At 31.1% G+C, this 26,916-nt stretch overlaps 5 protein-coding genes across 5 annotated transcripts; 1 reads left to right on the top strand and 4 right to left on the bottom strand.

Annotated features, from left to right (window-relative positions):
• The first annotated feature begins 549 nt into the window (after positions 1–549).
• Positions 550–1,394, top strand: LOC149056836 (uncharacterized). Its single transcript, XM_089223328.1, has 2 exons — positions 550–946; positions 1,068–1,394. The coding sequence occupies exon 2, from the start codon at positions 1,080–1,082 to the stop codon at positions 1,377–1,379; it is 300 nt and encodes a 99-aa protein (XP_089079454.1). The 5' UTR covers positions 550–946; positions 1,068–1,079; the 3' UTR covers positions 1,380–1,394.
• A 2,285-nt stretch (positions 1,395–3,679) lies between these two features.
• Positions 3,680–4,525, bottom strand: LOC149056835 (uncharacterized). Its single transcript, XM_089223327.1, has 2 exons — positions 4,128–4,525; positions 3,680–4,006 (listed from the first exon to the last, which is right to left on the bottom strand). Exon 2 carries the CDS (start codon positions 3,992–3,994, stop codon positions 3,695–3,697), a length of 300 nt encoding a protein of 99 aa, XP_089079453.1. The 5' UTR covers positions 3,995–4,006; positions 4,128–4,525; the 3' UTR covers positions 3,680–3,694.
• A 22-nt stretch (positions 4,526–4,547) lies between these two features.
• On the bottom strand, positions 4,548–6,319 carry LOC149056834 (uncharacterized). The gene is made up of 2 exons (XM_089223314.1): positions 6,042–6,319; positions 4,548–5,889 (listed from the first exon to the last, which is right to left on the bottom strand). Exon 2 carries the CDS (start codon positions 5,643–5,645, stop codon positions 4,548–4,550), a length of 1,098 nt encoding a protein of 365 aa, XP_089079440.1. The 5' UTR covers positions 5,646–5,889; positions 6,042–6,319.
• A 2,397-nt stretch (positions 6,320–8,716) lies between these two features.
• LOC149056833 (uncharacterized) lies at positions 8,717–10,805 on the bottom strand. Its single transcript, XM_089223313.1, has 2 exons — positions 9,897–10,805; positions 8,717–9,594 (listed from the first exon to the last, which is right to left on the bottom strand). Exons 1-2 carry the CDS (start codon positions 10,622–10,624, stop codon positions 8,862–8,864), a joined length of 1,461 nt encoding a protein of 486 aa, XP_089079439.1. The 5' UTR covers positions 10,625–10,805; the 3' UTR covers positions 8,717–8,861.
• Positions 8,767–26,513, bottom strand: LOC149056832 (uncharacterized). The gene is made up of 9 exons (XM_089223196.1): positions 25,673–26,513; positions 25,171–25,182; positions 24,888–24,917; positions 24,215–24,253; positions 14,972–15,001; positions 14,738–14,881; positions 14,301–14,465; positions 11,013–11,561; positions 8,767–8,802 (listed from the first exon to the last, which is right to left on the bottom strand). The coding sequence occupies exons 1-9, from the start codon at positions 25,758–25,760 to the stop codon at positions 8,783–8,785; spliced, it is 1,077 nt and encodes a 358-aa protein (XP_089079322.1). The 5' UTR covers positions 25,761–26,513; the 3' UTR covers positions 8,767–8,782.
• Positions 26,514–26,916: the final 403 nt, after the last annotated feature.

Below are 26,916 nucleotides of genomic sequence, written 5' to 3'. Positions count from 1 at the left end.
TCACTTTAATTTTTCGGAAGATAATAATTTGGCTACAATGCGAATATTTGCTTTGGAAAATACATTTATCTACAAGGATCTCTCTATGTGTCGTGAAAAATTATCACTCACCAAACTCATAGATATGGACGAACTTTATAATGAGTTTTGCAGTATTAAAGAAACTCTGGATAAAATTATTGAGGAGCGTAAGCAAACACATTCGTCGAATAAAAAAAAAACTATTTATGAAACTTGGCATGAACTGTTTCGGCATTTGAATATACCGAACTTATTAAAGATTTTCCAGTTTATTGTGTCTATTCCATGTTCAAATGCCGCTGCTGAGAGGGCATTTTCACTTTGCGGAAACGCCTGGACTGATTCAAGAAATAGACTGAGTGTTGAACACGTAAAGGCAGAACTGCAAGTAAAAATTAATTTTCAGTACAATTGCAAAGATTTTTATGACTATGTTATAAAAAATAAAAAATTGCTCAAATGTGCCAAATCACAAGATAAGTACTCTTTCAAAAATAAAAACTAATTGTCTTGTGATAAGGTAGGTACTCTTAACTGAGCAAAATGTTTTATTTAATGATTAATATTGTGTTAAAAAACTTAAGACGATTATTCTGTTAATTTTATTTCAAATTTTAAATAAAACTGATAAAAATGATAAAAATTGTTTTTCTTTCGATTTTGTAAATTTGTAGTATTGTCCCGTTTTTTTTTGTCGAGTCCCGCTTGTAAATATCTGGTTTCCCGCTTATCCGCAAATAAGAGTTGGCAACCCTAGTTACGAGACATTTACTATCAGTCGTCCAGCGTTTACTAAAGAATCGAGAAGAATCAGCTACAAAGACGAGAACCATCATCAACATAGCTTTGACGACTACGAAAGCTGAATATCTATTGTTAGCAAAGGTATATTACGGGAAATCATCTGCAACTTGATAACTATTGAGTGAGTATTTATTAGATATTCATATATTATGTATTGTATATAAATTATAGATGTGTATTAATATATAGAACACATGATCACCATACATTTCACATGTAATAATTATAAAATCTGATTATAGACTATACACATCATGGACTTATTGAAGAAAAGTTTAACCGCACAGTGTAATGTGAAATTTATCTCAGTCGGAGACTTAGTCCTCAACAGACCTTATCCTATCACCCGAATGCAGAACAAGGATACGCAGTATGGACGGGCAGTGTTATGTACATTATCTGGAGAAGGAGGGGAGCTGGTAGAGGTGTATCTTCCACGACCAATCGAGCTGGCTGATGAAGATATTTTGGAGTTCAACTGTAGGGATCAAAAGGATCTCAAATTATTATTCAAGGGTCGTAGAGGAAGAGCATTCGATATCACATTCGAATGAAATATTTAATTTTTTTTTTCCTTTATAAAATAACTGGATATGCTTGATAAATAATAATAATAACATAATTTAATTGGAGAATGTTTTTTATTTATTACAACAATCTGAGTGTAACCCCATTGTCTTCTTATGAATATATAAATATATCAAATTAGCAGCGTTGGGTATTCTAGTAATTTTATCATAGGAATGATATAAGGTAATATAAAAATTATATATATATTAAGATAATAGTGTTTTAGTTATTAGCATACATATTTTACTGAAGGTGATAGCAGTATTCGATATATTTATTAATTGAAACGATTGAGTGTAATGAGGGTAAAACAGAGGTCAACTCAACCTTCTATATATTTCAACACTTAAATACGTGCTCAATGATTTTGATGTACGTATATGTATATGAAATAAATTAAATATTATTACTTAAAAATGTTTTCCATATTATTATTATTATTTTATAATAAGTATAACCCACTCAACTCACCACTACGTTATTTAATATGATGAATACACACGAGTAGAGCTAATAGACTTTTACTCACATACAATTCTCTAAACAGTTATAATATCTAGTGATAAGTATATATCGTATGATTAAAGACTATTCGATCGAAAGTGAGCTGTTGGTAGTGGTGGTGACAGCGATGGTGTACGAGTACTCTAATTAGTATATCGGAGTAGCATATAATAGACTAGCTGGGCGCGGACATACAATGAAAATCTTACTAATATTTTCATATATCGAGTTAAGATTTAAAATAATAACTTTAAAAATTAATTTAAGTATATCAGAGTCTTTGACGACATCATCAGTGACGTCGGTGATCATGATGATAGTAAAATTTCTCCCCATATTGTAAAAAATTTAATATCTATGTGTAAAATAGATGTGTAGAGCGGTTTGGTATAAAATATTATTTATATTTAGATATTATAGTCATGTATATGAAAAGTAAGAATTAGCTCTAATGATGTTATTATTACTATCCATATCATAACGAATGAGGTATCACTATACATGTCTCCACGAGCTTTGATTTCACTCAAATATTATACACGTAGATACGAGTGCTCTACTCTAATTACCGAAGCTAACGGTAAAAATATATTAATACATATCCTAGGGAAACATGGAACCGGTCCTTAGAGTTATTATTATTATTATTAGTATTATTCCATGTTTCCCTAGGATATGTATTAATATATTTTTACCGTTAGCTTCGGTAATTAGAGTAGAGCACTCGTATCTACGTGTATAATATTTGAGTGAAATCAAAGCTCGTGGAGACATGTATAGTGATACCTCATTCGTTATGATATGGATAGTAATAATAACATCATTAGAGCTAATTCTTACTTTTCATATACATGACTATAATATCTAAATATAAATAATATTTTATACCAAACCGCTCTACACATCTATTTTACACATAGATATTAAATTTTTTACAATATGGGGAGAAATTTTACTATCATCATGATCACCGACGTCACTGATGATGTCGTCAAAGACTCTGATATACTTAAATTAATTTTTAAAGTTATTATTTTAAATCTTAACTCGATATATGAAAATATTAGTAAGATTTTCATTGTATGTCCGCGCCCAGCTAGTCTATTATATGCTACTCCGATATACTAATTAGAGTACTCGTACACCATCGCTGTCACCACCACTACCAACAGCTCACTTTCGATCGAATAGTCTTTAATCATACGATATATACTTATCACTAGATATTATAACTGTTTAGAGAATTGTATGTGAGTAAAAGTCTATTAGCTCTACTCGTGTGTATTCATCATATTAAATAACGTAGTGGTGAGTTGAGTGGGTTATACTTATTATAAAATAATAATAATAATATGGAAAACATTTTTAAGTAATAATATTTAATTTATTTCATATACATATACGTACATCAAAATCATTGAGCACGTATTTAAGTGTTGAAATATATAGAAGGTTGAGTTGACCTCTGTTTTACCCTCATTACACTCAATCGTTTCAATTAATAAATATATCGAATACTGCTATCACCTTCAGTAAAATATGTATGCTAATAACTAAAACACTATTATCTTAATATATATATAATTTTTATATTACCTTATATCATTCCTATGATAAAATTACTAGAATACCCAACGCTGCTAATTTGATATATTTATATATTCATAAGAAGACAATGGGGTTACACTCAGATTGTTGTAATAAATAAAAAACATTCTCCAATTAAATTATGTTATTATTATTATTTATCAAGCATATCCAGTTATTTTATAAAGGAAAAAAAAAATTAAATATTTCATTCGAATGTGATATCGAATGCTCTTCCTCTACGACCCTTGAATAATAATTTGAGATCCTTTTGATCCCTACAGTTGAACTCCAAAATATCTTCATCAGCCAGCTCGATTGGTCGTGGAAGATACACCTCTACCAGCTCCCCTCCTTCTCCAGATAATGTACATAACACTGCCCGTCCATACTGCGTATCCTTGTTCTGCATTCGGGTGATAGGATAAGGTCTGTTGAGGACTAAGTCTCCGACTGAGATAAATTTCACATTACACTGTGCGGTTAAACTTTTCTTCAATAAGTCCATGATGTGTATAGTCTATAATCAGATTTTATAATTATTACATGTGAAATGTATGGTGATCATGTGTTCTATATATTAATACACATCTATAATTTATATACAATACATAATATATGAATATCTAATAAATACTCACTCAATAGTTATCAAGTTGCAGATGATTTCCCGTAATATACCTTTGCTAACAATAGATATTCAGCTTTCGTAGTCGTCAAAGCTATGTTGATGATGGTTCTCGTCTTTGTAGCTGATTCTTCTCGATTCTTTAGTAAACGCTGGACGACTGATAGTAAATGTCTCGTAACTAGGGTTGCCAACTCTTATTTGCGGATAAGCGGGAAACCAGATATTTACAAGCGGGACTCGACAAAAAAAAACGGGACAATACTACAAATTTACAAAATCGAAAGAAAAACAATTTTTATCATTTTTATCAGTTTTATTTAAAATTTGAAATAAAATTAACAGAATAATCGTCTTAAGTTTTTTAACACAATATTAATCATTAAATAAAACATTTTGCTCAGTTAAGAGTACCTACCTTATCACAAGACAATTAGTTTTTATTTTTGAAAGAGTACTTATCTTGTGATTTGGCACATTTGAGCAATTTTTTATTTTTTATAACATAGTCATAAAAATCTTTGCAATTGTACTGAAAATTAATTTTTACTTGCAGTTCTGCCTTTACGTGTTCAACACTCAGTCTATTTCTTGAATCAGTCCAGGCGTTTCCGCAAAGTGAAAATGCCCTCTCAGCAGCGGCATTTGAACATGGAATAGACACAATAAACTGGAAAATCTTTAATAAGTTCGGTATATTCAAATGCCGAAACAGTTCATGCCAAGTTTCATAAATAGTTTTTTTTTTATTCGACGAATGTGTTTGCTTACGCTCCTCAATAATTTTATCCAGAGTTTCTTTAATACTGCAAAACTCATTATAAAGTTCGTCCATATCTATGAGTTTGGTGAGTGATAATTTTTCACGACACATAGAGAGATCCTTGTAGATAAATGTATTTTCCAAAGCAAATATTCGCATTGTAGCCAAATTATTATCTTCCGAAAAATTAAAGTGATCGTCCAGATATTTCAATGCATTTTTGTACCATGTAACCAAAACAATTTTTATGGATTCTTGTTCATCAATTGTAAAACTGGTCAGGGAATTTGTACAAATAAATCCAAAGAATTTGTCGTTGATTCTTTGTTCTATTTTTAAGCGTAAATCTGTTAAGATGTTAAAAGTTTCACAAGATAAAGCATTATCTTTTTCCAAAAACATGATGACATTCTGAAATATTTTTAAAGTATTATCTAGAAATCCAAGAAAACATTCTGTTTTTTTTGCGTGGTTTTCATTAAAATATTTTCCTAATGCCACTGGACAGTTATCTCCAAGAGACATAAAATAAGACTTCAACGCTGGAAATCCGCGTAGAATTTTTCCAATAGCGGGATGCAATGATAGCCACCTCGTTTTGACGTGTCTTATAATATTTTGGTATTCTATTCCAGCATCAGCAAAATGTTCTTTTAGAGTTTGTACTCTTTGGGCATGGTAGGATAAGTGCCCATACACTTTAAGTACCAAATTTTCCACGTCAAACTCACACTTTTCCATAGCATGACGGATGACATTGTGTACCATGTGTGCTGAACACCCTGCAGGCAAGATGTTGGCATTATCTTGAAAAAGTAGTTTGTAAACTGAATTATTTTTTCCAAAATTAACATAAACATTGAAGTCGTATGAGTTCTGTACGATTTAAAAGAATTCGACATCCATCATATGTCTTAGACTCTATTACTAAGGTGTTTTCTCCGCTATACATCATACTAGATAATTTGAAATTCTCTGTCTCAAGAAATATGGTTCTTTTATACTTCCCCGGCTGCTTTAAAATGAATGATAAGATATTATCCATTAGTGAAAATATCTGCTTGAGAAACTCATTTGAAATATTAACATAACGTGATGGAGTTATTATTTGCACTGCTACTCTGAACATATCACTAGGATTGATTCCAATGTGTATAAACTTACGTTTCTCGAAGTTTAACGTATAGTTAGTAGAATCGATGAGCTCTGAAGGTGGTGTTGGTGAGATATATGTAAAGGTTTTCTTGTATATAGCCACATTATCCGTGATTGAACCAGCCATGTTTGGAAACACTTGTACAATTTTAATGGCATAGATTAAATAAAAATGATTTTAATTAAATAGAATAACAACTTATCAGTAAAGCAATTTTATCACATCTGATGATATTCTCGACATCGGTATGCTTTATTTATACCTAAAATATTGTGATGAAATAGGTTTAATAGTTTTGTTTACTATATATAAATCATTAAAAAACAATTAAAAGTTGTACACTCTCACATTTTCATAATACAATTTTAAGAATTTCGAGTGATAGTTACATAATATCACTAATTATTATCAGGCGATATATTGACGGTATGTTATAAATAGTAGTATAATATTATTTAATTTTCTTATTCAGGTTAGTTAGAAATATATAATTTAATTAATCATGATATATATATGTTTATCATAAATAATTATCTTAAATTAATTAATTAATCATTGTTAATTCGTTAGTATTTAACTTAATACAACCTTTATTTAAAATTGATATACTTATAATTTCTATTAACCTTAATAAATCTTCTCTTAATAATTTTTTCTTTGTATATTGTATTCTCTATCATCGATATTACGTATAGTATGTAATCACTAGATTGATAGAAGTCAGAAGATATACCGTATGATGTATATAATTTTAATTTAATTAAACGTTTATAATATTATTGATGACTGTTAACGTTTCGATAGACATTAAAGGTTAATTGAAAGTGTAATAACAACTACACATCTCATATTAACATATTTAATTTTTGATACTATAGTAAACAGTATATTAAAGTGTGATATATTTGTCTAATTGGTAATTAAATATATTTAAGTCTATCAACTAAATATCATAGGTTTTACTAAATTATCATTATGAACACCTATCTAAGATGATATTTTAGATAATATGTATGAGTTTTACGATATATTCCATTGATTGAATTAGATAACTTTCAATCATTAAGTTGTTAGCTAGCATCATAATTGTAATGATGTTGTGATATTAGAAAAATGTTTGATTTGATAATGGGATATTGATATTATACATAAATATAATATCTATGTATCTGATTATTAAATAGTGCTAAGTATATAAAAGATATGATTGATATAATAACTTGATATTTTCAAATAATGAATTATTTCAAAAAAAAAAACTTATCTACACTATGTTTGATTATGAATTTATATCCTCATCAATTTTATACTATCATACATACTCGCATCATACATAGATAGATATCTATAAACTAGGTTAATTTTTTTTCATATAATAATAATAATTTACAATAAATATTCTCGTTATTCCTATATAATTTATATAGAATCATTACATCCATTACCTAAATTCTTAAGCATTTATTTTAATATGATATGATATGTTTACAATAATATAGTATATATATTTAAAAATATCTTAATGCTATGGAAAACTCTACGCATATAATATATATGTATATTATATATATATATATATATATATATATAATTTATTTAAATATAACCTAAGTTTATCACTTACATGTTGATCCTCACCTCACCATCCATCTCTCTCATACATATCAATCATATACATGTAAGATATTATCTTATCATAGATATCTAAATGATGGAAATCATATCACTAACATTATGAACAGTATATTATTTAAATGTAATATATTTAACTGATAATTAAATATAATTTTCCCACTTAAGAACATATTACTTTCGATAGAAGATAATCGAACATCATTTAAATTAGATTCGATTGTTTTATAATATTATTACTGATTATTAAAACTTTGTTAGTTATTAAAGGATAATTATATAAGTAAAAACAATTTTTCACAGTCTGTAATAACATTTTCAAGAGTTTTATTCCAACTAGTTGTATATAATATATCAATGTGTGATACCATTGATTATAAATACTATAGATTGCTCATTGGCCGTATTTTCGGTGGCGTACAATAAAACTCTCGGTAGATGGCGATAAGAACCAATAATACTAATAAATTCGTATTTTATTCCAGCCGCCGTAACTATGTTGGAGTGAAGTGCGGGGATAACTGGTTTTTATCCGTTTATCGTCGTAATCGTGGTGTCCCGCCGCGCCGGCCGCCTGTTAACCACCGCTCCGACATATTTATATTAGGAAAATTATTAATTAGGATTTATGAATGAATTTGGCGGAGTGTGGTGCTGGAGAAAACAGGCGTACTAACAGGCTAAATAAGCCTAAATATATTTTTTTTGTTTTACAGAAAAATAGTGAAATGTTATAAGTTATAAGCAAATAAACAATATTTTAACAGTTTAAACTACACAACAAATTTTTGATTGCACGTAGGTACCTTAATAAATTCGTGTTATTTAACCATACTGCAGTGGCGGCGTGAACTATTTTTTCCTATGAAGCAACTGCATCATAAAATAGCTTTTCACGCCACCACTGAACCATAGAATAATCTATGACTTAGCTAACTACTTGTATATAGAGTGTAGTCACACTTCGTCAATTTAAATTCGAAACATAAAGTAAACTTGCCATTTATTATTAATTATAGTTATATAATTATTATTAGTTATACTACTTGTATATAATATATATATTTCATAAAATTATTTAAATGTTTAGAATATACTCACGGGCAGTCACGGCGACTTAATACAAGTTGTAAAATACTAAAATTAAAAATTAACATTAATATTAATTATAATAATAAAAAAAAAATATAATATTATCATTTATTCTGTAATATACGTAACTTATCCGTGTCCTGCACTACTCGCTTTCTTACGTTAGTATTTTCCTCTTTACATTCTTTATATAATTTTGTTCTAAACAACAACTCAACAATATACATATAATGATTGTGACATGTGGAGTTCTCGACATCAGGATATTTTTGGTATATTATTGGTAGAGCCTTTTCTTTAAATGAAAATATAATTTTTTTTTCAGTCTTGATTTTTGGAAAATAATTTTCAAATACATTTAAACAAATTTCAACTATTTCTACAAGCTTATCCGATGGAATTTTGAGACCTTGCGCCAGTCCAACGTTGTCGAACGTTTTTTTTAGAATTAAAATTTGAGGTGGTTCGTTTAAATATTCATTTTTGTTTTTAGTCAAATCACAATCTGTGCATAAAAACTTATCCAAACACTTTTTTGCTAAGTAGCCTGCAAAATAAACTATGGAACAAGATTCTAGTGATGGTTGCTCGCAGTACACTTTTCGATTATTTAAATCTTCCGGCGAAGTACTTAATTCAACTCCTGTTTCTTCTGTATTCGTAACTAATTCTTCAACTGCAGGATCAATCGAAACATCTTTCAAAACGTCTACAGTAAGAAACTCGGCTTCATCAGTTTCACAATTCTTACACGTTGAGGTACATTGCATCAAACTGTATGAACATATATGTCCAAAACAGCATCGGAACGTTCTAGCGGTAGGATTCCTGTTATACCTGTTAGCATTTAAATATTATTATAATCACAATTAATTTTTAATTAAAATACGATTTTTTTGTACGAATAGTGTAACTACACACATTGTATAAAAAGAATGAATTAAATTAAAATAGTAATTTTTATATTTAAATTTATAATTTATAAATTTTAATAATTAATAACATACCTATTTATTATATAAATAGTATATAATAATAATAATTATTATTAGGTAGCTATTATACTATTATTATAATTTATAATTTATAATCAGTGAAAATATTAAGCTAATAAATTATAAATTATATTTTCTACATACCCATTCTTCTGACGCATTATTGAAAAAAAATTTTCTAAAGCATCTTGCGTTAAGCGATTTGTCAATAGAAAGTACTCTCTATTTGTGAAAGGGGCTACTGCAGACATTTCTAATTTTTCAGATTCATAAAGCTGCTGAATAGCTGTTGTTGTCCAAACAATTCCAATAAAACATGGCGGAATGCTTGTTTTTTTCGTTCTGTGACAAATTTTGATTGTGTTTTTAAATAGTTTTTTTGCCTTTTCTAAATTCTCAAATATTTGTGGATTACGGTTAGACATTGGTCTTCTATTTGGATTTGGGTCACACAAATTTTTACTATTAGCCGAATCAAACATTTTGTTAACTACGTCAATGAAATTAGCTGTATTAATAGCTGTTGATGACTTAATCTCACCAGTGGCAATGCAAGTTTTTATTGCTGCAGAAACTGAATTACTCAATAATTGTATAGCCAATTTGCAATTCATTTTCTGAAATGGATTTGGATTTAAATGAGTCGGTGTTATTTTAATCATTGCCCTCGCGGTATTTTTTGCATCTATTTCATACGCCTTTCTTATATCGTTCATTGACACTTTTGTACTATTATTTATCTCAAAATCGCCATTTAATAAATTGTTCCTCACACTCTTAATAAGGTGTGGCATGTCATAAATTAAAAATAGTTTTTTACCACATATTGTGGTCGAAGGTTGATCTTCGTTTCCTCCGAGTAAAGTATACATACGACGGTTTTGTGCTCCCTGATCGCAAATAATGCACAGTCTTTGATTATGTTGACCAAATTATCTCCTTTTACACCACTCCCAGTGAAAAAGTAGCATAAAGGAAACTTCCAGTTTGAATAAAGACCGCGAACCATAACAACTAATGCTTGAGAACCTATTTTATTTGTTCTCCCTAATGTCCCCAAGTCTTCATATCCTTCAATTTTATCCAACACCTTATTATACTCCAACGTTTTCATAATAGCTACTTCATCAAGTAAAATTGTACATTTTTTTTCATTTTCACTCATTCCGGAAATCTTTAATCTTATCTGCTCCATATACGCTTTAGGAAATCCAGTAGAAAAACTAATTGAGTTAAGCCAACGTCTAACAGTAGTCTCACCTGGTAGAATTATGCCATTTTTACGCATAAATTTGTAGGTGGACGGTGACTTGTAATATAATGATAGAGCCATATTTTTTTCAGTTTTAGACCACGGTTTGCGTCTTTTATGTAACAATTGCATTGATATTAGAGCCTTAGAATTAATTGACGGAAACTTGGTCCCTTCAAAAAAACGGTGCACATTAATTTGTTTGTTTTGTTTAAGTTTATTTTTTTCATTGGTTTTTTTTAGTGAAGTAATAATAGCGCGTTTATGCTTGATTAATTTTTTCATGATTTGTAACTTTTTTTGTAAAATTTTATTCTTTGCAGCGATTTTTCTCGGACTATTTATTATTTCATCATTAGATCTATCTGATGGTTTTTGAGGACTTGGTAGGTCAATTAATTGCGATACCCATTTTTTCGTTGAAGGAGATATTCCTAATAATTCAGGACTTTGATTAAAAATTGAAATGTTTGGAGTAGATGTTTTTGAATGTAAATTATTGTATGTATAATTAGGCGTTAACACTTTAAGGTGTTCAGGTGTAGATGACGCATTTTCTAAAAACAGAAATAAGTTTCTAATAGTATAGGTGGAACCTACACACGAAATGTTTTTGAATTATAACAAAATTACTAACCTAACATCATTATTCTTTGAAGCAAGGCTGGGCATTTACGAGTTAAAAAGTTAAAGTTAATTTTATTTTAACTTTTTAACTGAAATTATCTCATTAACTTAACTGTTAACTTACTAAATTTCTCTTTTAATTAACGTGAAATCAACGAATTAATTTTTCATTTTAAGAAGTAAATTAAGTAAATTAATTTTGTTTTTAATTTTATTATACTTAACTATTTCAGTCTATTTCGTTTTCATGTCAAAAAATATTTACCGTGAATTGTTTAAAGTTAAACATGTGTATCATTCAAATCTAACTTATTGGAAATACTGTATAATATACATATAAACACTATATTATTATAGTTTATGATTTTTAGATTCTGAACGAAGTGATGAATGTATTGATTTTACAATGATGTGTGTTTTTTTTTGTTTTTTTTTTTGTGTCTGTGTACAGCATAACTAGTCGAAATAATGCTTCGATTTCAAACTTTGGGGGTGGTTTCCGATGTAAAATTGAAGATCCTTGGTGCATTATAGAGGTCAAAAGTAAACATTTTCCAACAGTTTTCAAAAAAATCGAGAAAAACAAAAAAAAAATGACAGAAAAACGGGAATTTTTACGCAAAATCAGTTTTCGACCAAATCGATTTTTTTATATGATTGTAATTCAAAAAATAATCACTTTAAATACTTGAAATTTTCACCAAATGTTTATGTTAGTGTTCTGTATATACAGTTTAATTTTCAAAAATTTTTGACATTTTTGAGTTATTTATAGACCACTGAAATTTACACTTTTTTTGAGAATTTTTTTTTGAAGTGTCGGTAAAAAAATGTTGGACGACCAAAAAAACTTGAAAATTTAATACAAGGTTCCTTATGAGTTTTTCTTATTGTAGCTAAAAAGTAGCAATTTTTTTTAATAAGCTTTTATAGTTCAAAATTTTACGAAATCTGTCGAAAACGCGAAAATTTGCAAGTAATTTTGAAGTTCAAAATTCATAATATTGTTTGTATTTATATCTAAGGTTATACAATTTAACACCAAATTTTCCATAAGTTTTGCTTCAAATAGCTATAGAGAAAATTTGAAGTGTCATTATAGGAAAAATGTTTTGAGCGTTTGAGTTTTAAATTTTTATGAAATCGCGTAATGATAACGATTTATCCTCAAACCAGGTATTCGTATATCTATGATAATATAAGGTATTATGAATTATGATAACTACACTAATTAATTAACCGTGCCTTATGCAAAATGCGTCTTAATTGAAAAATAAAATATTTGTTTCAAAATAGAATATATGACAATATTTAAATATAATATATCCTAGACTGACAAATCATCTCCGTTCAGAATCGTTTTTCGTATACAATGATACCTATCATTGCATTCAAATTTAATCCCATCCATTACAGTAACCTACTGTACAGCAGAGCGACATCCACGACTTACCCGCTTTTTTTTTTTGATTTTTATAGAAAAAAAAAATTAAATTTGAAAACAGTTCATAGCTTAAAAAGTGTTAAGATATTTTCAAAATTGTGTAGTGTATATAAAATGAAAATATAAACATTCAGTGATATTTTCATAATTTCATGGTTCTACAGGTATTCGTTTTATAATTACAAAATCGCTACACGAGAGAGAAATCGAGTGAATATCCAATCTTAATAAAAATAAAGCTCGCATAAAAATGTAATTTCATTTGCTTGTTGACATTTTTTTTTTGATAAAGGTAGAAAAACTTAGGAATCTTGTAAGTAATACATTTTCAAATCTTAGTTTTAAAAAGAAAAATTTTTATGAATTTCTAGTTTGAAATAATTTGCGAATTTTCGTGATTTTTACGTATTTAGTCAAAATTTGAACTTTAAATGCTTATAAAAAAAAATTGTGACTATATATTTCTTTTATTTTTCAATTGCTATTGTAAAAATTTATAATGAGCCTTGTATTAAATTTTCAAATCTTAGATATAAAAGAAAAAATTGTGACTATGTATTTATTTTATTTTTCAACTTCTATTGTAAAAATATGTTAGGAGCCTTGTATTAAATTTTCAAACCTTAGAATTAAAAAAGAAAACTTTTATGAATTTCTATCTAAGATAATTTGAATTTTTTACTTTTGACCTCCCAAAGTACCAACTAGATTCACTTTCTGATCGAACGAGGTACTGAAGTCAAAAATCGAAGCATTTTTACTGCCCCAAAACGTGATGACAGACACAAAAAAAATTAAAAAAATTAAAACACACATCATGGTAAAATCAATACATTCATCGCTCCGCTCAGAATCTAAAATCATTCATCGCTCCACTCAGAATCTAAAATGTTATGAATTTCTAACTTAATTTGGACATTTTCGTGAACTTAACGTATTTTGTCAATAATTGAACTTTAATGCTTATAAAAAAAATTGTGCCTGCATTTTGAATATTTTTCATCTGCCTTTGAAATAATATATTATAGGACCCTTCTATATTAATCGAATACAATTTTACTGATATTTATAGAAAAAAAAACTAATAAAATTGTAAACTGAAAATTGTACGTAAACAGCTCAAAATTTTGTCGATATACATAAATTCTAATACGTGTATTGATTATTTATGTAAATAAAAATGTTCTCGTCGTTTTATTATAAAATAAATTTAAATAAATCATACCTTCGTCCATTTTATTAGTGCGCCTTCGCGATTTTGTTGGCGTCGTGTTAACTGTCTCATTAACACATACATCTTCAGATAAAATTTGTGTGTTACCCTCGTTTACTCCTAGTTTTGATACACTCCAAGTCCAAGCTCTAGGAGATTTAACTACATACGTTTCATCTATACATACAATTTCAGCAATCATTATATTATTCAAGTATTAGATATTTGTTTGTTAAACATAATATTCTTATTAAAAATGTTTACCATTGACGGAGTGTATTCGTTTTAGTTGTGGACTGTTTTGTATATGATTCGTACCTATAATTGGTGTGGCATCAATATTTAATTCTATTTTATAAATGAAACATTTTTTTTTTTGTTATACACTAATAATTTTTATTGACTTCCTATATTATATAAAATGTATTATGTTTATTTTAAATATAAACCTGAAAACTTTACTGGTACAGCATTTGGCATTAGCCGGGATTTCGGATCATTAGGATTCATATACATTTGTCTTTCGAAATGATCCGAACAAATGAATCTTTTTTTTAATGTTTTCGGACTTAACCCTTCTAAGCGTATGTTTCCTAAAAAATGTTTAATGCATATTAGCTATTTGCTTAGGCTTATGTATATTTTATTTTTCTAGTAATTATTTAGTTTCCAAAATTACTTACCTGAGTTTATTATCCATTTCCTATATATTTCTAGATTAGATGATGGGATTAAATGAAAAACATTATTACTCGTTTTTCGAGTTTTATTACAATTAAAGTAATAACATTTATCACCACCAGACATAGTTAATATCTACTTTAGATAAATTAAAAACAAACAAAACAGAAAATAATATGCACTATATATGGTCGACAATAATAAATACGTAACTGTTGATCGGATATTCAAATTTCATTTAAATAACAAGACCTATTCTAATATTTGTTAAGTTGTAAATAATACAAAATTATTTAGAATCAAGACGATGTGTTCACGACGACACACAAACGTATACAACTCTATTTTATAAATTTATAATAATAATTATTATATCGAATGGTTAAAAATAAATTTTTCTACAACCCATAATATTATGACTATGTAAGAAATATCCAAAATAACACTTATAAGTTATAAATAATTTATACAGAATATTATATAATATCATTGACGACTACAATTCAGAATAACATTTACTATAACATATATTAATTAATTAAGAAGATGCTACCTGTGCGCGCCCATACGGGAGCTGGGCAAAATGAAGGACCACTCGGTAATGCCCGAGAACAATTATTTGAAAAGCGACTCCTATTAAAAGTCGAATAGGCAACCAAATGTGACAACTCCTGATTCTGAGTGGGTCGGCAACCAAAGATACACGACGACGACGATGTCAGGACGGGAACTTGCCTATCATGGGAGGTAGGATGATGCAATTTAGTTTTGGGGGAGGGGGTCTCTGTGATCGATCCGGTCTGGTGCAATGATCACAGAGCTCACAACAAAAAAACGGGACAAACTTAAAATTATCTTAACCTAGTGAGGTCTTGAGGGGGTGGCTGGACGCAGTACTCAGCAATTGTTGAACCTGGACGACCGGGGCGGCCTCACACACAACACAATGTTGCTGGCGGACTTACGCGGACCCGTTTACAGCAATTTTGACCACTCGCAGTATTGCCGAGTGTACTGAGTCATAGGAGTTATATAAAATGACAAACTTACTACGGTGTTTCAAGGTAATGAAGATTGTCCATATATTGTTGAAAATGATGTGTACACTGTGCATCCAAATGATAATAGGCACAACCAATTTATTTTTTTAATACACAATTTAGAAGTGAGATCAAATGTGGTCGCTTTAATAGCTGACCAGAACAAAACAAAATAAAAATGTCGCTGTAATAGCGGAAAAAAAGGTAACAACTATAACTGGTGCCGAACGACCAGACAAGACGTCGTCGACAACAAGTGATAACAAAAAAGAATAATAATTCATAACAAGGGCGTTGGCCGAGCAAAGACAGTATAAAGAACAAATCACAAAGAGAACATACAATAACTCGGCGAACCCATAATAATAATAATTATAATAATTAACATAATTAAACAATACATTGACTGAGGTGATTAGGAGTGATACGGAACAAAAACGGTCGTCGTCGCCGTACAACGTTGCGTAACATGATAACGGTCTATTGCTTGGCGCGAACATCACCGCCCACGTTGAAGGAATATCCCTTCAAGATATTGGGAGTGGACATGCTTTCGAGAATCGTAGACAGTAGGCGATAATGTGAAGAATTTTATCGAACGACGAGAAACGATGCAGAACATCAGTAATTGAGCATGTAGTCTTAATTTGGAGAACAGTACAATTTCGAGCTTCAGTGGAAACATGAGCACCTGTGTTGTCTGAACGAGTAACAACAGATGGCCAATTTTCCGGTGATTCTACCAGAAACGCAGGGCCAGTCCACCACAACGGGTGATCAACAAGTTCCGACGGGAATAGGCCACGGGAAGCACAATCGACCGGGTTTTGCTGAGTGGGGACGTGATGCCAAATGTCTGGTGAGGTGAGTTCATGAATTTGACTTGTTCGATTTGCCACGAACGTGGCCCAACGATGTGGTGAGGATTGTATCCAGGCTAACGCAGTTGTTGAGTCCGTCCAAGCATGCAACTCATCAATTTGAAGACTCTTTGAGTAAGTGTCAGCAACGAAACGTAATAGTTTGGCGGCTAATACAGCTCCACACAGCTCAAGACGTGGGATAGTAGACTTTTTTAGAGGTGCGACTTTGAATTTACCTGTTACAAGGTGACAATAAGCTGAAGTAGCTGTTTCTGTTCGAAGGTAAACTGCCGCCGCGTACCCTTTCTCTGAGCTATCCGAGAAAGCGTGAAGTTGCATTGTGGTTGCCTCGTCAACCGTTATACGACGAGGGATAGAGATCGATTCAATCAATTTCAGTTCGGATTGATATCGGGTCCACAATTGAGCAAGATCTGTGGGTATTTTGTCATCCCATTTGAGACCAGCGGTCCAGAGCAATTGCATGACGTGTTTTGTCCAGAACGTGATGGGAGACAGCAAGCCTAACGGATCGAAAACTCTGGCAATGTCAGAGAGAACTGACCGCTTTGTCGGATCCGTTTCCGATGGTTTTGTACCAAATGAAAACACGTCAGCTCTCGGATCCCATTTCAAACCAAGTATTTTTAATTCACATTCATTTTTGTCATTGTACAGAAGTGCTGGAGACATTGCTTGAGCTTCTGCGGGAACAGCGTGTAAGATATGACTATTATTGCTGGCCCATTTTCGGAGCTCAAACTTGGCTAATGAGCACAATTGTATAAGTTGCGACTGATATTCAAGGGCATCCTTTTCGGTGTTAGCTCCAGTGAGAATATCATCCACGAAGGTGTCGTTCAGGAGAATTGACGCAGCGATCGGAAATAATTTTCCATCAACGATTGCCAATTCCTGAATTGTACGAAGAGCTTGATATGGTGCCGCTGATGTGCCGTAAGTGACCGTACAGAGACGGTATTCCTGCACTGTGGTATTTTTCGAAAATCTCCAGAAAATTCGCAGGTAATCTCGATCAGCAGGCCGCACCACAATTTGCCGATACATCTGTTTGATGTCTGTCATAAATACATATTTCCACAACCGTGCACGAAGAAGAACAATTTGAATGTCGGGCTGAAATTTCGGACCCGTATACATGCTCTCATTCAAGGAACACCCAGCACTGGTACGAGACGAAGCATTGAACACAACACGAAGCTTGGTGGTGCTACTGTCCGGCCTAAGTACACAATGATGTGGAATATAATAATGAAACACATTGTCTGTGTGTTCGAGTGGAACTAGCTCCATGTGACCAGCGTCCAGGTAATCTTGCATGAAGTCTGCGTACTGGCGTTGAAGGGTTGGATCATTACTCAGTCGGTTTTCGAGTGCCTGGAAGCGGCGAAGGGCAACAGATTTTGAATCGCCCAACAGAGGTGATGCTTTCCGAAATGGAAGAGATACCATAAATCGTCCTGTACTCAGCCGAGTTGTTGTCTTTTTATAAATTTCCTCGGCAGCACGCTCATCTGGACTGAGGTGGCGAACAACAGGTAACTCTTCAAGTTCCCAGAACCGCCTGATCGACAAATCAAAAGTTTCAGAAACAGATAAACACATAGCCGTGACAGTTGACTGAGCATTTTTGTCGACAGGTCCCATCAAAATCCAACCGAAAACAGTCTCGAAGGCAATGGGCTCGCCAGGTTTGCCTGTGGCTTTTCCATTGAGAAGTAGCATTGGCAAGATATCGGCCCCCAACAACAGATCGACTGCCTGAGGACGATGGTATAACGGATCAGCGAGGGAGAGGTTTTGAATATGCCTCCATTGTCCCGGCACGATAGGAGCTTGAGGAGTTGGCCCTGTGATTTGTGGGACGATGTAAGTGTCCACACAAAACGACGGTGCCTGTTGGCCACGTGGCATCACAGTGATGGTTGTTTGACCACGGACTGGGGAAGTTGTACTACTGGCAAACGTGTTAATTGCTACTGTCGAATGATGTCGCTTTAGCATCAACACACACGCAGTGTGTTCAGTTATAAAACTCGCTTGAGCACCACTGTCGAACAGGGCTCGAATTGAATGACGGGTGCCATCAGCAGCGACCACATCGAGTAGGACAGTGGAGAGTAAAACTACATTCTGAGGCTGTCCTCTGACAATCATTGCTTTGGCACTCTGACCAGCCTCGGGTTGGTCTGCTGAGGGAACCGTAGACGAGGAGGGAGGGTTCTCCTTTAAGTCAAAGTGAAGCAAACTATTATGAGACCGAACACAAATTGGGCATTTATATTTTGAAGGGCATAATGAAGTAGCATGTCCTGTGAACAGACAATTTATGCACAAACGATGCTTCTTGGCTAACTGAAAACGATCAGTCGGTGATTTTGACAGAAACGTTGGACACTTTCGGATCGTATGTGGTTTTGTACATAATGGACAGGTAACCACGGTGGACGAGGTGGTAGTAGCAGCTAAAACCTTTGGTGCAATTGGGTGACGAGATTTGGAAGTTACCGATTTTTGCAGAGGTTTTTGCTGAGACGTGAACGACGTCAAACTCGATGTGTACTGTCCAGCACGTGCTTCCGCTGATCGTACATGACTTCTTAGAAATTCAAGAAAATCGGCAATCGATGGTTGATGGCGGTCACCCACCAAATGATTTTCGAAAATGTGGACCAAAATTGGGCTCCACTGCCGAGTGATAAGAGTTTTAATTGAAGACGCGTCGTTTGCTTTGACTGTATGTGGGGATAACAGAGCGTCCAGATGGATACGAGCTAAGTCACGCTTATTTCCGTATCGCGAACGTAATACTTCCCAAGCCTTTTGATAGTTTGCCGATGTCAACGGAATATGTGCGATAAGCGTCAAGGCCTCACCTTCTAGCGAAGTTTTCAAAATCTCGAATCGTTCGACGTCCGAAAGATCAGCTGGGACGTGGGATAGAATTGATGTAAACAAGTCTTCGAAACCCTGCCATTCAGTCAGAAGTCCAGAAAATGTAGGGAACTTCCGTGTTGGAAATTTGTAAGTTGAAAGGTTTCCGAAACTAGCTGAATGATTTTGTACTGACTGAGAAGAGGATGAGTCGACAATTTGAGACAATGAAAGGCCATAAACATCTGCGAACGCAACCAACTCGTAGTACAAATTATCAAACTCAGCAGAGAGCTTGAGACTTATGGAGTTATCTACCACGTCCACTGGTGCTAATTTCTTTCCAACAGAAATCTCCATAACTTGGATATCGGATTCTGCAGTCAAACGAATTTCTTTCAGCTCTAGTAGCATGGCTACGATTTTGGCTCGTTTACCAGGACTATTTTTGTCAGCTGAAAACTCGCCCGCAGCCTTGACAAAGGTGGTGACTTTTGCAATGGCACGGACCATCCGTGCCTTTGCATCGACATACGTCATCGAAGCTTCAACAACCATGATGACAGAAGGACAATTGGGTCGATACTAAGGTTGAACGAAAATGAAACACAATGGTTCAATTCGATATGCAATAGTTGTGTGATAAACAAAGAAAATATAATGAACGTGTATTTTCTTTTCGGTCACGGTTTGTAGTTACATCCGGTTTGAAGGACCAAAAATGTGCGCGCCCATACGGGAGCTGGGCAAAATGAAGGACCACTCGGTAATGCCCGAGAACAATTATTTGAAAAGCGACTCCTATTAAAAGTCGAATAGGCAACCAAATGTGACAACTCCTGATTCTGAGTGGGTCGGCAACCAAAGATACACGACGACGACGATGTCAGGACGGGAACTTGCCTATCATGGGAGGTAGGATGATGCAATTTAGTTTTGGGGGAGGGGGTCTCTGTGATCGATCCGGTCTGGTGCAATGATCACAGAGCTCACAACAAAAAAACGGGACAAACTTAAAATTATCTTAACCTAGTGAGGTCTTGAGGGGGTGGCTGGACGCAGTACTCAGCAATTGTTGAACCTGGACGACCGGGGCGGCCTCACACACAACACAATGTTGCTGGCGGACTTACGCGGACCCGTTTACAGCAATTTTGACCACTCGCAGTATTGCCGAGTGTACTGAGTCATAGGAGTTATATAAAATGACAAACTTACTACGGTGTTTCAAGGTAATGAAGATTGTCCATATATTGTTGAAAATGATGTGTACACTGTGCATCCAAATGATAATAGGCACAACCAATTTATTTTTTTAATACACAATTTAGAAGTGAGATCAAATGTGGTCGCTTTAATAGCTGACCAGAACAAAACAAAATAAAAATGTCGCTGTAATAGCGGAAAAAAAGGTAACAACTATAACTGGTGCCGAACGACCAGACAAGACGTCGTCGACAACAAGTGATAACAAAAAAGAATAATAATTCATAACAAGGGCGTTGGCCGAGCAAAGACAGTATAAAGAACAAATCACAAAGAGAACATACAATAACTCGGCGAACCCATAATAATAATAATTATAATAATTAACATAATTAAACAATACATTGACTGAGGTGCTTAGGAGTGATACGGAACAAAAACGGTCGTCGTCGCCGTACAACGTTGCGTAACATGATAACGGTTTATTGCTTGGCGCGAACACTACCCATGTATTTGTTGTCTCCGTCTTACACACGTACGGCATCGCAAATTTTAATTCACTAGTTTCAATAGTGTGCTGTTAGTTTTGATATTAGAGGGATTTGACCTATTTTATATTTTTTAAATAATAATATTATCTGTCCTTAAGAGTTGACTTTTATTCGATATTTTAATTTTCAAGCGAGATATGAGCATTTTTAGTTTTTGATATTTCACATTTTCTTGCTTGAAAATGAAAATTTCGAAAAATCGGAAATGCTTAAGCACAGATAATGTTCATACCTAAATGTTTTCAATGCTTATGTTAACATCAATACATCTTAATATTGTAATATACTAATATCATATCAAATAAATGTAATTTGTAGATGTATCAAAAATATAATGATTCTACAAAAATCAGTCATATTTATTAATTTCTGATAGGTTAGGTTAGGTACTGCCATTAGGTATTTGGCGCATTGTAAATTGCGAGTCACAACTTTTAACTTCATGAAATAACTCGTGAAATAAGTAATTACTAATTAGTAATGAACATAATATTAAATATTATTATGCGCGATATGGCATTGTGATTTGTGGCACTGCAGCCACCACCCACCACTGTATGTGTAGACTACTACTAGCGATTACAACGTTATCCGATCTAACTAGCCAAGCGTCCGCAGCGCCTTGTAGCGGCACCCGATTATTACCACGCCGCCGAAAACACGGCCAGTGAGCAATCTATAGTATTTATAATCAATGGTGATACCTATAGTAACATATACCTACATAATGCTTAATCATTACATTATAGAGAGATATTTCACATATCATTAAAATTAAAAGTGTAATATATTTATATGATAGTTAAATATAATTTTTCTCCTATGTAGGTATATATTATTTTTGGGAGAAGAAAATCGAATATGATTTAAATTAGAATCCATCTTTTATAATATATTATCGATAGCTATTACCCCTCCAACAGTTATTAAAGGATAATTAAAAGTGATACACTTTCATAATAAAATATCAATATAAATTATACTAATATAATATTATATTCGAATTTACATAATAGATATTTTACTCAATATTATTTAATTAAATATGAATAATACTCGACATTATTTCTTTACACATGAACTCGATCGCGAAGTATATGATCAATCAGATAGGTATAGGTAGATTGTAGAGTATGGATATGTATAATAATATAGTATATTTTCTATAATAAACATGAATAAGAGGGGTAAGACTATTTATAGATTGGAGGAGGTAAGCGTAAGACCGTATATTGATAGGAGAATGGAAGAGGATTTTTAGGAGGAGGTTGTATGTATATGATAGGAAATCAGCCCTCTTATATCTGACCTCGTTACATAGTGTTAAAGTATATGGTATATCTATTTTTCATAATAGGTTTATCATAACATATTGATATCTACAGTTAAGATATTAGAAAACTTGATCTATCATGTTAATATAAATATAATAATGTAATTTTTCTAATGAGTTTTATTTGAATGTGAAATTTCTAGGTTAATAGAAAAAATATAGTAGCTAATTATATTATTGGTATTGGTAATGTTATGTATAAACACCACTCTACATAATATGTATTAAATATGTATAAATATTATTTATATTGAAATACATATAATCTTATACTTAAATGTATATTACTATCGAAATAAGATAATTGAATATCATTTAAATTAGATTTGATTGTTTATAATATTATCGAAGGCCATTAACACTTCAGAATTTATTAGAGGATAATTAAAAGTGGAAGACTTTCTTAATAACATTTCCAATACTTTCATCCGCTGGTAGTTGTATACAATATCTCAATGTATTATATTTGAATATATATAATATATAATTTCTACTATATAGAAGAGGGTGGTGAGGAAGGTATATACATAAATAAAGGGGTATGTATATGATAGGAATAGATAAGAGGGGGGGTAAGGCCGAGCATGGATGGTAGGGGAATGGGAAGTGTATGGTATGTGATGGATGAGAGGGGAGAGTATATTATTTAATTTACTTATTCAATACTATTCAAACAGTATTATTATTTTTTTTTTCTGGGAGGGGGGGAGGGGTATATGATAAGTATAGATGGGAGGGGGATGGGCAGGGCATGACATGGATGAGAGGGGAGGGGGTACGGCCGAGCACGGTCGAGCACGGTCGCGATAGCTCGAACCATATGGCGGGCGGGGTAGCCGGATTCGCCGGATTTGCGGGGGACCCAGAACATACTAAAACATACTACTTCACTTATTTTAAGTCCGGTCGACACAAATCGACGCTTTTCTCAGTCCTTGTTTTGTAAATAAATATATTATGAGAAACTATAGAAATAGATAAACGTGATACTCAAAAAAAAAGTTTTATTTTATTCATTCACGACACGGAACATATATTTGGACGAACCGTATCAGAATTTGATTTATAAATCACAAAACAATTGTACAAAAAACAAGCAAATAAAAGCATAAAAGCTTATGATACTAAAGAAATTGGAGTTTTCACATTTCATCGCCTACATAATATGTACAAGTGTTCAATTACCATTTTTTAATTAACTTCTAGAGTCTTTGAACATTTATAATAACTTTTTCATCAGAAAAGTTTAATATATTCATGATAGTGATATCTAATTTAAATACATTGACTAGATAAATATTTATTATAAAAGATATCACAGATATATTATATTAATTAGTCAGTTTCAAATACATACTTCTGTTCAAATTAGATTTTCTGAAATCCGAATTATCATCTGAAATTTTATTATTTTAGTATTATATATAGCTGTATATTTGTAATATTATTACTGTTCTATTATTGTTTATAATATACTTTTTGTAATTGCCGTTTGGCGTAAATAAAACAAAATAAAAGCATTATACTATTATATAATATAATAATACTAAACACTAATATATAATCTGCTATATTTATTTTTAATAAACTACTAACTAGTAAAAGATACGAACAATGAACTATATTGCTTTTTTTTATAAGTTATTAAATTGACGCGGTAGAAATTTCGTCTGGATAGGGATAATATTATTTGATAAAGCGGATTCACAACATTAGGTTAGGTTTTATTAGTATACATATCCAATATTTCGTAAATACATAACAAGATAACTATTGTAACATAGACATGTTTTGGTCAGGAAAGAACTCGCAATAAAATAAATACTAAATGTAGTTAGTAAAATGTATATATATATATTCTAATGATAAATTTATTTCCAGATCTTTAGTAAAATTTAATGACCAAAATAATTTATCTTTAAAATCAATTAAACAATATACAATGATTATTAATATGTCATACATATTTTTTTTTTAATAATGTAATATAAGTAAAATCACTTATTAGTCTGTTAATTAAATAATCTTACTCTTAAATCCACAATAAGTTTCTATGAAAACTATAAAATTTTTAAAATGTCAATATAAAAATATGCTCTTCTTTATAATACATCAATTGTATGGGGCAACTAAATCTTGTTTGAAAAACAAGAGACTTGTTAAATATTAAAAGTGGTTGTTTATATTCTGTTTACAATCCAATACTAAACTATAATTTAAGAATACAAATAATACATAGGTAATATATCAACCTTTAGATTGTTTTAATCATGTAGAATATCATACAAATTAATTAATAATTACAAAACTTACTAGAACAAACAGCTAAAAATAAAATAATACATTTGTATTAGCCAATATTATATTATTTATTTTCTACGAATTTCTACTATTTATTAATTATTACTAAATAAAAAACTATTAATTTCAAACATATCAGATCGATACTTTTATATACGTTATTCTACTTTTTAACAACTATAATAGTATAATAATTCATCTGCATAATGTACCGGAATTAGTTTATATGAATGTGATGTACAGAAAATTTTATGTTTCCTCTAAAACCAATGAAATGTCTGTTTTTAAAAAAATTCTTAAACATACAATTCTTACAATTTTATTATATTCTATACCAATAAAATATAAATATGGCATACATTTTTTTTTAATTAAGTTTATTATAATATAGTTATGATTGGCTTCAGTTTATAAATAAGTTCTAGAAAATTTGAAATTCAATACGGATAAACATAAAAACAATAAAAAATAATCAAAATAAAATCGTTATATTGTATCAAAAAATATTCCATACTTTGTCCGCACGTCTCAACACCTGAAGTAGGTGGTATAGTAACTACAATTGCAATAAATATACCTGTGATCATTATTAAACTGTGCATTTTGATTTAATATAAGAAAATAATGTGAACGTTTAACAATGATTAAAATAAAATAATGTTTCTCGATGTCTTTTATAAGCGACTTTCACCTAGTCCATACTCCCCCCCCCCCCACAGCATAAATAAAATAATGCTCACAAATAATAATTCATTTTTTGTTTGTCATAAAAAGTAATGATATTTTTCTTTATTCGTTGGTTAATACTATATTTATTTTTAAACACATGTGTAAATGAGGTATATTTTTCCTAGAATACATGTTACAACTTCACACAACGACTAACAGTGGCACAAAAATGTTCTTTTACTTATAATACCTAAAATCTAATTATTTTTTCGGTTGTAAATATTTTTGTTCCGTTACCTGTGTTTAAAGTTTTTCGTTCTGAATTAAATTTATATTTGGTAACAAATCGTTACCAACCACAATATGCTAAACAACGTAGCATCGGTTTTCCATTGAAATATGTATCTGCTCTTCCCCAAAAAAATTTTCTCAGATTATTTAGAATTTAAAATAATTATTCGATGTCTAAATGAAAATTAATTTATAATTGAAAATAAATACATTTGTGAGGTATAGTTCGGCCAGCGAATAAAGGCAAGTGATCGTCGCTTGCAGTTCAATTTATTTAACAAAGTGGTCCCATAATACATAATATAATATATTATTTATTGAATTTACAGTGCATTCATTTTATTCAACATCGTAAAAATTACAATATTAATTTACAAGTTTCACAGTACTTAATATTTATTCAAATATAAAATGATAAAAACAGTTTCGAATAAAAAAATATTCTAATAATAGTTTTCGATGAAAAATAATCGAATAAATACCAACACTTCCCTTATGATTACTACTTGAAATTATAATAACATAATATTTTCGATAAATAATTTTTTGTTGTGTCAAAAACTGAAAAACACAACACAAGTTTCCGCAATTCTTATAATAAAATCAAAAAACTAATGAAACATATCGGTATTACATGATATGTTAATCTACGATGTTATACTATTTTTATATTTTCTTTTTGATATCAAACCGTCAATATTCTAACTTTGAAATGTTATAATCATAAAGAAAACATAAAATATAAAATTATTTTTAGTAAAATATAAACAAAATAATGTGAACGTTTAACAATGTATA

Source organism: Diuraphis noxia, unplaced genomic scaffold (assembly GCF_037042655.1).
Source record: "Diuraphis noxia isolate RWA-SAM2 unplaced genomic scaffold, SU_Dnox_SAM2 contig0003, whole genome shotgun sequence".
Classification (NCBI taxonomy): Eukaryota; Metazoa; Arthropoda; class Insecta; order Hemiptera; family Aphididae; genus Diuraphis; species Diuraphis noxia.
This window is presented reverse-complemented; position numbering and strand designations above follow the sequence as displayed.

Coding starts and splice junctions, on each gene's coding strand:
- LOC149056836 (XM_089223328.1), top strand. CDS start 1,080: ATGGACTTATTGAAGAAAAGTTTAACCGCACAGTGTAATGTGAAATTT.
- LOC149056835 (XM_089223327.1), bottom strand. CDS start 3,994: ATGGACTTATTGAAGAAAAGTTTAACCGCACAGTGTAATGTGAAATTT.
- LOC149056834 (XM_089223314.1), bottom strand. CDS start 5,645: ATGGTACACAATGTCATCCGTCATGCTATGGAAAAGTGTGAGTTTGAC.
- LOC149056833 (XM_089223313.1), bottom strand. CDS start 10,624: ATGTATACTTTACTCGGAGGAAACGAAGATCAACCTTCGACCACAATA. Junction 9,595..9,896: donor ATAATGCGTCAGAAGAATGG/GTATGTAGAAAA, acceptor AAATGCTAACAG/GTATAACAGGAATCCTACCG.
- LOC149056832 (XM_089223196.1), bottom strand. CDS start 25,760: ATGCACAGTTTAATAATGATCACAGGTATATTTATTGCAATTGTAGTT. Junction 14,466..14,737: donor TGTACCAGTAAAGTTTTCAG/GTTTATATTTAA, acceptor TTGTATGTATAG/ATGAAACGTATGTAGTTAAA. Junction 8,803..11,012: donor AAATGGCATAATTCTACCAG/GTGAGACTACTG, acceptor TTTTAATTTTAG/TATTTTACAACTTGTATTAA.